Source organism: Dinoponera quadriceps, unplaced genomic scaffold (assembly GCF_001313825.1).
Source record: "Dinoponera quadriceps isolate SergipeBrazil2010 unplaced genomic scaffold, ASM131382v1 scaffold2853, whole genome shotgun sequence".
Taxonomy (NCBI): Eukaryota; Metazoa; Arthropoda; class Insecta; order Hymenoptera; family Formicidae; genus Dinoponera; species Dinoponera quadriceps.
In genome coordinates, this window is record NW_014556915.1 from 15,311 (window position 1) to 28,856 (window position 13,546).

General features: G+C 36.1%; 1 protein-coding gene across 1 annotated transcript in view; it reads right to left on the reverse strand.

Moving 5' to 3' along the window:
* LOC106748381 (sodium- and chloride-dependent GABA transporter 1-like) overlaps positions 1-12,621 on the reverse strand; it is a 25,425-nt gene extending 12,804 nt beyond the window's left edge. The window contains exon 1 of the mRNA XM_014626836.1: positions 12,464-12,621. Within this exon, the coding sequence (XP_014482322.1) occupies positions 12,464-12,610 (147 nt within the window). The 5' untranslated portion in view covers positions 12,611-12,621. The remainder of the gene's footprint in view (positions 1-12,463) is intronic.
* Between the last annotated feature and the right edge of the window lie 925 nt (positions 12,622-13,546).

The window sequence follows — 13,546 nt, forward strand, 5'->3', positions numbered from 1 at the left end:
TATATATATATATATATATATATATATATATTGGTCAAATATAATTATATATTTTATATATAAGTATTGTACAAGTATATTAAGTTATATATATATATAAATATATATATTAGGGGGACCGGAAAGCAATGTCGCTTTCTTAAGTTAAATTCACACGACTACATTTTTAACAAGTTTTTATTTCTAATCAACAATATATTCACCTTCGCTATCAACAACCTTTTGCCATCTAGTATACAAATTTTCAATGCCGGAGCAGTAAAAATCAATCGGTTTTTCTAAAATATGTCGAGATAGCATTTTGGACATTATCAAAATTTTCTAATTTTTTGCCACTAAGACAATGTTGCAGTGATCGGAATAAATGGTAATCCGAGGGTGCAATATCCGAGGGTCCAATGCGCTTGGATAAACATCGCATTTTTTTTTAGTCGCAGCAGTTGCGGTATTACCCTTGCGAAACTCAAAAAGCATACAATGCCGGATATGCTCTTCTGGTATTTGGCTGGCCATTTCACCCCAAATTGCAAAAAAAAAAGTCTAATACTTAATTATTCAGAAGCAAATATGATACAATAACCTCAAAATCTCTTTGACATGCCTTCCAAGTACGTAATGAGCTACCAAATGACAATCAAATATCGACATGTGCAGAAACGACATTACTTTCCGGTCCCCCTAATATATATATGTATTTTGTATATGATCAAATATATATATATATATATAGGGTGTCCCATTTTAAAATACACACTCAAATATTTTAGAAATGGTGCGTCAATTGAAAAAATATTTTAATAAAAAATTGTATGGTTTAGAGAGGGACATATAGTGGTGATATTGGCTTGACTTTTAATCTTCTTTTTTTACATGGAATCATTTCTTTTTTGCATATTCTTGTAGATTACTTGAAGAGATTTTTGAAACATTATAATAAAATATTTTTGCATTAACACCACGAGGTCCTTATCTCTGCTGACACACACACACAAACACACGCACACACGCACAGATTCGCGCGCACACAGCAGAAAGAGTTTGGAGTCAGAAAATACTATAGGAGTGACTAACCGTGGGATCCTTATATCTACCTTGGTTAATGCTGGCGGTGTTGCAACTTTATTACTCGAATGCAAGCCTTATTACTCGAAAAATACATAATGCAAAAATATATCATTATAGTGATTTGAGAAGCTCTCGAGGTAACCTGCAAAAATGTGCAATAAAATCTAGGATATTCCACTTAAAAAACAAGTTGATCTTTAAGTGATCTTCAAATTCGATCTAACGAATGAAGTCAAAATCACCATTGAGTTTCGGTATAAAAATCCTAAGCTAATCCTAAAACTTTTCTCAATCATTCTCAGTCAAAACCAGTTTCAACCATTTTTTGCCAAATTGCGCCGTTCTTGAATTATTTTAGGGTTTCCGTACTTTTGTCTAACCCCGTATATAAAGTTTCCACTAGATTATCTCTTTAGGAAAGCATTTCAGAAAAAATGTTTTGAATAAAAGTTGTATAGTTTCGAAGAGGACTTAAGATGGTTGGAACGATATGATCTTGAATTATTATTTGAAGGTCACGTGAAGGTTATCTTCAATTTCTTAAAGAGAATTCTTTATTTTTCATTCCATATTCTTGTAGCTTATCTCGAGAGCTTCCCAAGACGCTATAAATAAATTTTTTTCGTTATGTACTTTTTAAGTTATAAGATTTGAAGGTTATAGTATTGCCTGCATTAGCATTACCTAAGATGTACCACGTGAAAGTTGATTTTGACCATTTGATTTATGCCAAGAAAAGACATTTGCATTTAAAGAATAGATTTGATGATAACAATTACGGCTTATAATATAAGATGTAATGAACATGCAGAAAATATTTTTAGCTTATTAAGAAATGAAATGTCGATATGTTTCTTATGTTGAAATGACCTTTAAATTTGACCCTAAGATTAAGAACACCATTAGGTACTCTTAAACTAATCAAAACGTATAGAAAATTAGAATTAAACTTATCTTTATTTCCACTTGATTTTTTCATTCTTCTACATTTTCGGAAAACTGCCGTTTTAGAATCTGTTTTATCATGTGAAAAGAAAAAAAATGTTCGATTACTCGGCGAACGAAATTGTCGACTTTCTTTTCATCTTAAGTGTATATCGGCGCAATTACAGAAAACCGGCAGTATTGTATCGAAGACGATCTCCTTTACGACAGAATCCGATTAATACCGCAATTCGTAAATTTGAAATAAGAAATTTTAGAAGAAATTTTCATCGACAACGAAGAAGATACAATGACAATGATTACGCGATGAATTTTGGCTTCTTTACAGTTTTGGTGATAGACCATTTAAAACCACATGTATCTTTGCGTGAAATTCAGCAAACACTGGGAATCCCAAAGTCAAGTGCAGGCAGATATCAGAAAGCCACTAGATAGCACTCTTATCACTTAATCTTAAATCAAGCCTTAACTGAGCACATTCAAAGAAAACGGTTATTATTTTGTCAGTGGACATCATAGCAACTTCTAAATGATGGAGATTTTTTAAAATACTTATTAATTTATAGTATCGGCTACAGTAGCATTACTCAAAGTGTACTACGTGGATGATCGAGAGATGACCCAACCAGTTAAGGTAAAATCGTGAGGTGTCCCAGCCAGCTAAGGCAATGTAATGTAACCCTAAAAATGGCTAATGTTATTTTATATACTATTTGTTGATTAATTTGTAAGATGTTTGAAGATAGCACCACTGACTTGTAGACAATATTGGATCCGTTTTGTTCAGTAATGAGTACTTTACAGTTATGACATTAAATAAATATAATTATCACTGTTGGGCTCCAGTTAATCCTCATTGGATGCAACAAATCAACCAGCACTGTTGGAATCTCAATGTCTGTTGCGGAATTGTTAATAGCTATTTAATTGGTTCCTATTACTTTGACAGTATGATTTAATTGGTCCCTATTACTTTGACAGTATAATTAATGATGAAAATCACTTACAGATCCTAAAGGATATTTTTCCAATTTTGCTTGAAAATGTTGACTTGTATACAAATAGAAGAATATGGTTCCAACATGATGGAATAGGTTCTCGCTATGCTAATATCGTCAAAAATTTCCTTAACCAGGACTTTCCTAATAAATGGATTGCCAGAAAGTCTAGTAAGTTGACCAGCAAGATCACCAGATCTAATTTCTGCCGATTTTTATTTGCGGGTCTATATGAAAGATATAATTTATCATGAAAGATCAACGATAAAAGAAAACATGATGGAAAGGATCCGAACGGCGCGCAACAATATTTCACGCGATGTTTTCTTATGTACTGATACAAATTTTGAAGAACGGACCCAATATTGTCTACAAATCAGTGGTGCTACCTTCGAACATCTTACAAATTAATCAACAAATAATATATAAAATAACATTAGCCATTTTTATGATTACGTTATATTGTTTTAGCTGGCTCGAACACCTTTCGGACTTGCAGCTGCCTGGGTTACCTCACGATCTTGCCTTAGCTGGCTGGGTCTCTCGATCATCCACGTGGTACACTTTGGGTAATGCTACTGTAGCCGATACTATGAATTTCAAATCTTATAACTCAAAAAGTATTGAGAGTACAAATTAGTTCGGTCCGTTTTCGAAAGATGGCACTGGCTGTTATGAATGTTTCATAGTGATAGCTGATTTCGGTGGTTTCAGAGAGGTTAAACATCTGTCAACAATATCCAGTTTATATCGCTTTGAGTTTCATACAAAACCCCTGTTTTTTACTGTGTTGAATATGTCAAATTTTGTGTTAACTAAGCAGCATTTGCGGGAGGTTTTAGTTTCCTGCTTTAATTGGAAGAAAAGTGCAGCTGAAGCGCATCGTATGCTTGTAGAAATTTATGGTAACAATGCTCCAACTGATAAATCATGTAGGGAATAGTTTCCACGTTTCAAGAATGGTGATTTCAGCGTTGAAGACAAGCCTCGCTCTAAACAGCCAAAAAAATTCGAAGACAAATAATTGGAGGCATTATTCGATGAAGATCCGAATCAACAACTGCTACAACCATTATGGGCCATCGATATAGGCTACATTTGATTCGTTTGAGCCGTGCATTACGAGAAGAACGGCCGAAATAGAGCAAAGACATGACATAGTTGTTCTTCTGCATGATAACGCTCGGCCTCTTGTCGCAAAAATCGTAAAAAATTATTCGGAAACACTCAAGTCGAATATTTTACCGCACACGTCGTATTCTCCGGACATTGCTCCTTCTGATTATTGGTTGTTCCGACGGATGCAGCACGATTTGGCAGGTCATTGGTTTACTTTTTTCGCAGAAATCGAAAATTGGCACCTAACTTGGATCGCCTCAAAAGACGAGACATTTTTTTGAGATGGAATTCGAAAATTGTCTGAGAAGTGTGAAAAAGTAGTAGCCAGCGATGGACAATACTTTGATTAATCTGTTAATTTATTTTGTTCTGAAATAAATGCATTTTTGAGCACAAAAACGGACCGAACTAATTTGTATTCGCAATAAATAACTCCTTTCTCGTCCTCAACAAGCACAGCAACAACAGTACCCATTTTTTATCATCAGTCATTATTTTGTGGAAAAAATCCTTCTTCTTGAATCTTCATAGTAAGGGCATAGCTGTGTCGAGGCGATTTTCTCTGTTTTCAGGACTGAGCACATGCAAGAGCCAATGATTTCCCTTTTGAATCTCATCAAGCTTACATAGATGTTTCGAAATGACTTGTTGAGTTATAGCAAATGCATTTGCCAGCTCCGATTACGTTTGATAAGGATTTCCTTCTAAGAGCTGTTATAATTGTTCGTCTTTAACTTTCTTCGATTGTCCAGTGCGTTCTTCATCCTAGAAGTTGAAATTGCCCGAAATTTTTGAAACCACTTTTTACACGTCTTATAAGATATTTTCATTTTTCAAGACCGAGCATATTATTTTCTTAGCCTCGGTGGCATTTTCTTCAGTTGGAATACGAAAAGGAGGCAGTGCCTCAGATGCTGTTTTTTGAATCACGTCGCTTTCGCTACTATTTTTTGAGGTTATATCAACAGTAACGCCCACAATTATATTTCGTTTCAAAGCTGAAGGCTGGCGCTCTAAAACCACTATACGGCGGGAAAAAATTAAATTTGAATAGGTGCCATAGTTGATTATTCATAGAGGTCGAGAAATAAGTTACTTTGTTGCGGATTGAATGAGTCTCGCCATAGTGAGAGCCAGAACCGCCGAATTGCAGCACGCCAGGCGAGGTAGTCCCGCGCGCGCCGGACTCTCGCCGCCGTAAATAGCGGCGCACACCACGAGGCGGCGTGCTGCCCGATAGTCCGTTCGTGAACGAACTCGCTCGCGGGCGGCTATTAGAGAGCGCTCAGCCGAAGCGAGCGGCAGACCGTTTTCGTCTTCTATAGCACTCAGGTCGACGAAACGGTTGATCCCGGTGCTGGTACGTCTTGCGTGGAACTCGGTTCTGTGCATTGGGCATTGTGAAGGTTGTCTTGGTGGTAGATTGGCCTTCAGTGCCTTGGTGTCAGAACAGCAAATCGTGGCCGTATTACTCCACAGGATCTCCTACGAATTGGTATTGTAACCTGCAGCGAACAGTGCGGATCATTGTTTGCTTCGACTCTGTGTTATCGCAGTGTTTGGTAACTTTGTTTCTAGGCACGAGTCTCTAGGCACAGGTAATCCGTGTCTCTTCCAATATCTACCTTTAGATTGAGGAGATTATCGGAGCGCCCGATCGCCGAGGGCGGGGAGGCTTTCTTCGCGGAGCACCGGAGTCGGACGGGGAGAAGAGCAGACAGAGCGCGTACAAGTGGCTCTTGTCATCCTCTGCATCTGCAGAATTACAGGGTAACGGTTGTTACCGATAAGTCAAGGTCTTGGAGGTCGGGCGCTTCACGCGGCGAGCGTCTCAGCGGACCTTCGTCGCGGTCCGGTGAGGGCCGGCTGCTAGGTCACCGGGAGCAGAGGCTCCACTACACCCGGAAGAGTGTAGATCACCACACTTCTCAGCGGAAAAGTTAGACCGATTTCCGTCGTCGGCAAAGTGAGTCTCTGAAGACCCAGTGTCTGCCGCATAGAGAGACAACTGACTTCCGTCGTCGGCAACGTGAGTCGTTCACGGCCGAATTGATTCCGCTGCAAAGGAACCGTTCCGCCGACAACAAGGTCGGTCCTCGTTCAAGGACACTTAAGCCTTAGCCTCAATTCCTGCTCTTCGCCGGCCAGGTGGGTCGCAGGTGTCCGATACCCCGTACCGGGAGAGTCGTGAGCTTTTCCGGCGAGACCCTGTAGTCGAGTCGACATTTGCTCGATATCCGAACAACCGGCGCTAGCTATTTCGACCGTATTGACGTTGTGAACACACATGATATATAATTGTTTACAAAATTTTATACAATTGTAATAATATATAATTATTTATAAGTAAATGTAATTATATATAATCATATATGATTATATATATATATTATCTGTAATCACATAAGATTATATATAATTCTATATGTAATCTTATATATATCCACATATGAGTGCATATGAGCATATATTGCGTCTGCCAACAGTTACGAAACGGCTAATTATTTTAAAAAATAATGATAAAAAAAAATGTTTGGGACAAAAGTTGTAGGATTTAAAAAAGCTTTCAGATATTGATATTTGTTTGGCTTTAGAATGACGTTGAAAAGCGTTATTAATGTCATATTAATGTCAAAATAAAAATCTGAATTGGAATTCCCTATTTCTCGTTACATATTCTTATAGCTGTCTTCAAAACGTTTGCGAAACACTGGCTATTCACCTTTTTCCTTAGAACTTTCCGAATTATCGAGCTTGAAAGTTGCAATACCGCTAGCATTAACATTACCCAACGTATATCGCGTGGAAGTTGCGCGGTCGGATTTACACCTCGTGTATGTGTGTGCGTACTTATCAGCAGATATTAGGATTCCATGGTGCGTCACTCCCATAGTATTTTAATGACTTTAATCCCTCTCTGCTGAGTGTGAGTGTATGTGGAGTCTTTATTTCTATTAGCACACACACACACACACACACACACACACACACACAAAAGAGGTATAAATCCGACCTTGCAAATTCTACGCAGTACACCTTGGGTAATGCTAATGTCGGCGGTATTGTAACTTTCAAGCTTCATAACTTGAAAACTTTTTATGGAAATAAAGTGTATAACCAGTGTTTCGGAAACGTTTCAACGTCAACTAAAAGAATATAACGAAGATTAGGTAGTTCTAATTAAGATTTTTATCTTAATCTTAATAACGATTTTCAACATTCCAAGGGCAAACCATTGACAATGTCTGATAGCTTTTTAAACTCTACAACTTTTGCTCCAAACATTTTTTATAATCATTATTTTTTGAAATAATTAACCGTTCCAGAACTTTTGGCGGACACCGTAAAATTATATTTGAAGTTATACTTGTCATATATTGGGAGTGTGAATAAGTTCTCGCCGTTTCACCATCAGATGGCGATATAAAAATTTTCTGTGTATAGTTCAAGATGATGACGCATCTATATTGAAGTTCTATAACCTATGTTTAAAATCAGTGCGTGTCTTTCCATTAACCTATAAAGAACATTTTCTTTTTGTAACGTAAAACATGTCAAATTTCGTGCTAAATAAACCGTTCTTGCGGGGAATTTTACTGCACTATTTTATTCAGAAGAAATCTGCAGCTGAAGTACACAGAAATCTTGTAGAAACCTATGGTGATCATGCTCTGTCGGAAAGAACATGCAGAGATTGGTTTAACCGATTTAAAAATGGTGATTTTGATGTTCAAGATAGAGAATGCATTGGTGCACCAAAAAAGTTTCAAGACGAAGAATTGAAAACATTACTTGCTGAAGATCCATGTCAGACGCAATCCGATGTTGCAAAATCATTAGGAGTTGATCGAACTACAGTTTCGAAACGTCTGACAGCATTAGGAATGATACAAAAGGAAAGATTTTGGGTGCCGTACGAACTGAAGCCGAGAGACGTCGAACGGCGTCTTGTCACGTGTGAACAGCTGTTTCAACAGGTGATGAAAAGTGGATATACTGCAGTAATCCCAAGCGTAAAAAATCGTGGGTTAAGCCCGGCGAAGCAGTAGAATCAACGCCAAAGCGGAATATCCACGGTTCCAAGCTCATGCTGTGCATTTAGTGGGATCAGCTGGAGGTAGTGTATTACGAGCTGCTCCAACCCAACCAAACCATCACAGGAGATCTTTATTGACGACAATTGATGTGTTTGAGCCGAACATTGAAAGAAAAACGGCCGCAATATGAGCAAAGACATGATAAGGTGATTTTGCTGCATGATAACGCTCGGCCGCATGTCGCGTCACCGGTCAAAACATACCTGGAAACGCTGAAATGGGAAGTCCTACCCCACCCGCCGTACTCTCCAGACATTGCGCCTTCTGATTACTATTTATTTCGATCGATAACTAACGGCCTGGCTGAGCAGCATTTCATTTCGCATTAAGAAACGAAAAAATGGATCTATTCGTGGATAGCCGCAAAAGAAGTGTCGTTTTTTCGACGTGGAATTCTAATGCTGCCAGAAAGATGGGAAAAAGTAGTCTCCAGCGATGGGCAATACTTTAATTGACTTATTTTTTTATTATTTTTTTTTTTTAATAAAGGATTTATTTTTACAAAAAACGGCGAGAACTTATTCATACTCCCAATATAATTATATATTATTGCATATGTAATCATATTATCATGAATGATCAAATTTCATATATAAATTTTATATATATTTTATATATTATTTTATATAAATAAATATGATTATAGATAAACTTTTTTCTTCAGAGTATTATTTTAAACTTTGCTAATCTATCTCAGTTATTGCAGAATATAATTGTATAATGTCGATGATGGTGAAAATACTTAGAAGTCTCAGATATATTATTCTTTCACTCACGATGTTATATCCTATAATGAAATTATTTAGATTTGATTGCATGGTGGGAATATTTTTTGCTTTCATTATTATGTTCTAAAAAATAATTGGTACACCTATCAGTGATCCTTCTGAAAATGGCTTTTGCTTCTCTAATGAGTATTTGCAAGACTAAATTTAGCGATGTTATATTTTTCCATTTCTAAGTTTATTATGCGTAACTTGCCGGAGTGTGGAAGTACTTGAACTTTTCAATTTCTATTTCAATGACGGTTGTAGAAAATTATTTTGATTTTTATTGTATAGCATCAGTCAATTTTGCACGAAGCCTCGTTTCCCGTTACCAAATGTTTAGTGGCTTATTTCACCTCTCAGTCCGAAATCAGGAATGTCCTGATTGCTAGTCGGATCACACAATTCTTTCTACTATTAATGTTTATGAATAAAGAGAAAATTCTGTCGTGAAAGTAGTGCAATGTTTTCCCCTCTTTGCTTTCTGCACCGTCCTAAAACTATACGACTTGCTATAAATACAACTATAACTTCCTAGAGGTGTTCTTTCTCTTTATAGCCATATACATCCAAAATTTAATTGTTTTCTCAATGATCTTTGTTTGACTTTTGTATATACCCATGCGTTATGTTATACAGGGTTTACCAAAAGTGTAAAAATTACTTAATATTTTGAAAACTATGCATTTTTGAAATATGCTTCATACAAAAGTTGTAGAATTTTAAGTGATGCGTTATATAAAACAATATTAGTATAACCTGGAATAGCTTTATTAATATCATTAAAGATAAATTTAATATTTTTAAAATGGGGACATCTATTTTTATTGCATATTCATATATAGCTTATATCGAGAATTTTTCAAAACGCTATAATAGGATATTATAATAGAATATCTTTCCATTTAGGTATTTTCCGAATTATGGAATTAGAGATTTACGGTATCGTTAGCATTAACATTGTTCAAAATGTGCCACGTGGAGTTTGCATGGTCGGATTTACAGATCTTTTGTGTATATGTGTATCTACCGTGTGTTTCAGACCACGCGAACACCACATTTAAAAACGAAGAAAGTGGTTATTTTGAAAAATTTTTCAGACAAAAATTGTAGGGTATGAAAAGATTAATTTACTGATATTATCAGTTTGAATTTGGGTAGCGTCGCCAAGGTTAAAACAAGATCAACTTGAATATTTTTAATGGAACCTCCTTGATTTTATAGAATATTATTATAGCCTTTGTTGAGATCTTCCTAACACCACTTCACTACAATAAAATATTTTTTGCATTTAGTACTTTTCGAGTTATACCGCCGGCATTATCAGTATTCAAGAAACATATAAGTACCCAACGGTTTATCACTCCCGTAATATTTTCTGATTACAAATCTTCTTTGCTGTGAATATATGTGTGTGTGTGTGCGTACGTGCGTGCGTATATCAGCAGAGATGAGGACCTCGCGGGGTGAATACACATATTCACACATGCGCATGTATACACTCATACACAACAGAGAGGTTTTCGGGTAAGAAAATAGAGAATTGACGAGCCGTGGGGGCTTTGTATCTACCTTGGGTAGTGCTAATGCGGGCAGTATTGCAATTTTCAAGCTTTATAACTTGAGAAGTACTTAATGTAAAAGTATTTTATTTCAATATTTTGGCAAGGTCTCAAAAAAGCTATTATAATATGTAATAAAATCTAGTGGGTACCGTTAAAAAAATTCAATATGACTTTGTTCTGACGTTGGCAAAGCCACCCAAAGTCAAACTGATAATATCAGTAAATGGATCATTTACGAGGGCGGTTCAATAAGTACCCGTGTTAGACGACAGAGGGCGTTCCTGAGGGAAGTTGGTGTTATCATCGTGTGCTATCATCTATCAAACGACAGCAAAACAAATTGCAGACTGATTGGTAGGTTAGATAACAAAGGCTATAATAATATTCTATAAAATCAAGGAGGTTCCATTAAAAATATTCAAGTTGATCTTGTTTTAACCTTGGCGACGCTACCCAANCAGACTGATTGATAGGTTAGTTTGGATTTGGCAGCCATTCGAGTAAGACGTGTTTCGTGATTTTCGCTAAGATGGAAATAGGGCAGTATCGTTCGGTAATTCGCTTTTTAATTTTGAATGTGAAAAAATGCGAAGAGATAAAAGCAAAGTTGGATGCTGTTTATGGGGACACTTCGCCATCTATGACCACAGTTAGATATTGGTTCAACGAATTTAAACGTGGGCGAACATCCGTTTTTGATGAGGAGCGACCAGGACGCCCGGCAGACGTGGTTACCGAGGAATTCATTCAAAAAGTCCACGACATGATTCTCGCTGATCGACGAACAAAAATGCGCGAAGTAGCAAAGGCCGTAGGTGTGTCGACCGGAACGGCAATTAATATTTTACATGATAAGTTGGCGATGAAAAAATTGTCGGCTCGATGGGTGCCGCGGTGGAAAGCACATTCATCCGGAGTTGTCGCCGCCAAACTGCATGAATTGCGTTATGAATTGCTGCCGCACCCCCCGTATTCACCCGATCTGGCTCCTTGCGACTTTTTCTTGTTCCCTAACATGAAGAAATGGCTCGCGGGAAAAAAATTTAGCTCAAACGAGGAAGTCATCGCCGAGACAGAGGCGTATTTTGGAGAGTTTGACAAATCCTATTTTTTGGAGGGGTTAAAAAAATGGCAGGAACGTTGGGAGAAGTGTATCTTTCTAAAAGGGGACTATGTTGAAAAATAAAAAAAAATTTTTTGAAAAAATGGTGTCTTCATTTCTAACACGGGTACTTATTGAACCGCCCTTGTATACCCTACACTTTTGTTTGACACATTCTTCAAAATAACAACTTCTCTTATTTTTAAATGGGGTATACAGATGATCTGAAACACCCGATATGTGTGTGTGTGTGTGTGCGTGTGTGGGCGCGCGCGCGTGTGTGTGTGTCAGCAGAGAATTATCGAAAAAGATTTAAATGTGACCATGTCACCTCTACGCAGTTGGATAACAGATTGGATTATGCAAATGCCGATGGTATTGTAACTATCAAACAAAATAACTTCAAGAATATTTAGAAAAATATTTGCAAGAAATATTTTATTATAATGTTTTGAAAAATTCTTTAGATAGACTATATGAAGAGGTAATAAAAAATGAGCTCGCACTGAAAAATTTCGAAATGGTCTTAACATAATCTTGACAACGCTATTAAAGATTATATTAATATTGCTATATGTAATGAATAATTTAAAATCTCGTAACTTTCGTATGAAACATATTTTTGGAAAATGTATAAGTTTCAAAATATTAAGTAGTTTTAGCAAACTTTATATATAATACATACCCGTGTGTATAAATGTGTATAATTTCTTACATACTCGTTAATTCTTAAACTAAATAAATATTCTTATATTATCAAATTGTATATTAAATTATGTAACAAATTGTTTAAATGAACACTTACTTGAACAATAGATCCGGGCGTGCTCATGATTTTGTAAATCGCCATACCTGGGATCATAATGATAGAAGAACATGCGACCAACCAACCCAATACGTTTGCCCAAATAGGATAAATGTAGTCTTCGTATGTTAAAGGTTCGTAACCCATTAAACCGTAGATGATAATGAACTATAATATAATAAAAAACAATATAATATATATCATGTAATATATATAAATATAAATAAATCAATAAACACACACACACACACACACACATTTATTTATTTCATGTATGCCTCAACATGCAATAAAAAATTTGGAAATAACATTTTTTTCATAAAAATTCAAGGACACTTTGAATTTTTTAAATGGCACCATGCTATTCTTTTTCATAATATTGTAGAGGACTTCAAGAGGATAACATCCTTCATTATAAGTGATTATCAGTAACTTGTATAAGCAAACGTGCAAATTGCTTGTCTCCTTCTGCAACACAAATTTCTGCTCTTTTTAACAAATTACTAGTCATAGCAGCTATTAAACTATTTGGATCTAAAGCTGTACAAATTGTAATTATCTTTTTTCGAAGGTCTCGAATTATTAAATAAGTGTTTCATATACAACGGATTGCAGAAATCCCCATAAAAAGAAATCCAATGGAGATAAATCCGGAGAATGTGCTGGCCATCGGACTGGTTCATATATATTTATAACACTATTTTCCTAAGTATCCCGAAGATAAGTTTGAACTATCTGTGCAGGGTGAGTGAGCTACCGTCCTGTTGGAAATACATGCTACTATCATGAGGATATTTCGTATTAATTTTGGCAATTTTGTATTGAGAAAATTTAAATATCGATGTGATGTTAAATTTCCTTCATAAAAATACGGTCCAATTAAATAACGATCTAATATGCCACACCAGACATTAATTAATAACAACGATTACTATCCACTTAAGAAGAAGGCTAGGAGAATATTGATACTAATAATGATGGATGTTATAAAGTGCATTTATAATGCGAAAGTTGTCCCCACATAACTTTCAGTGTTTATATTGAGATTTCAGATAGTCAAAGCTAATAAGTACTGTTATTTCA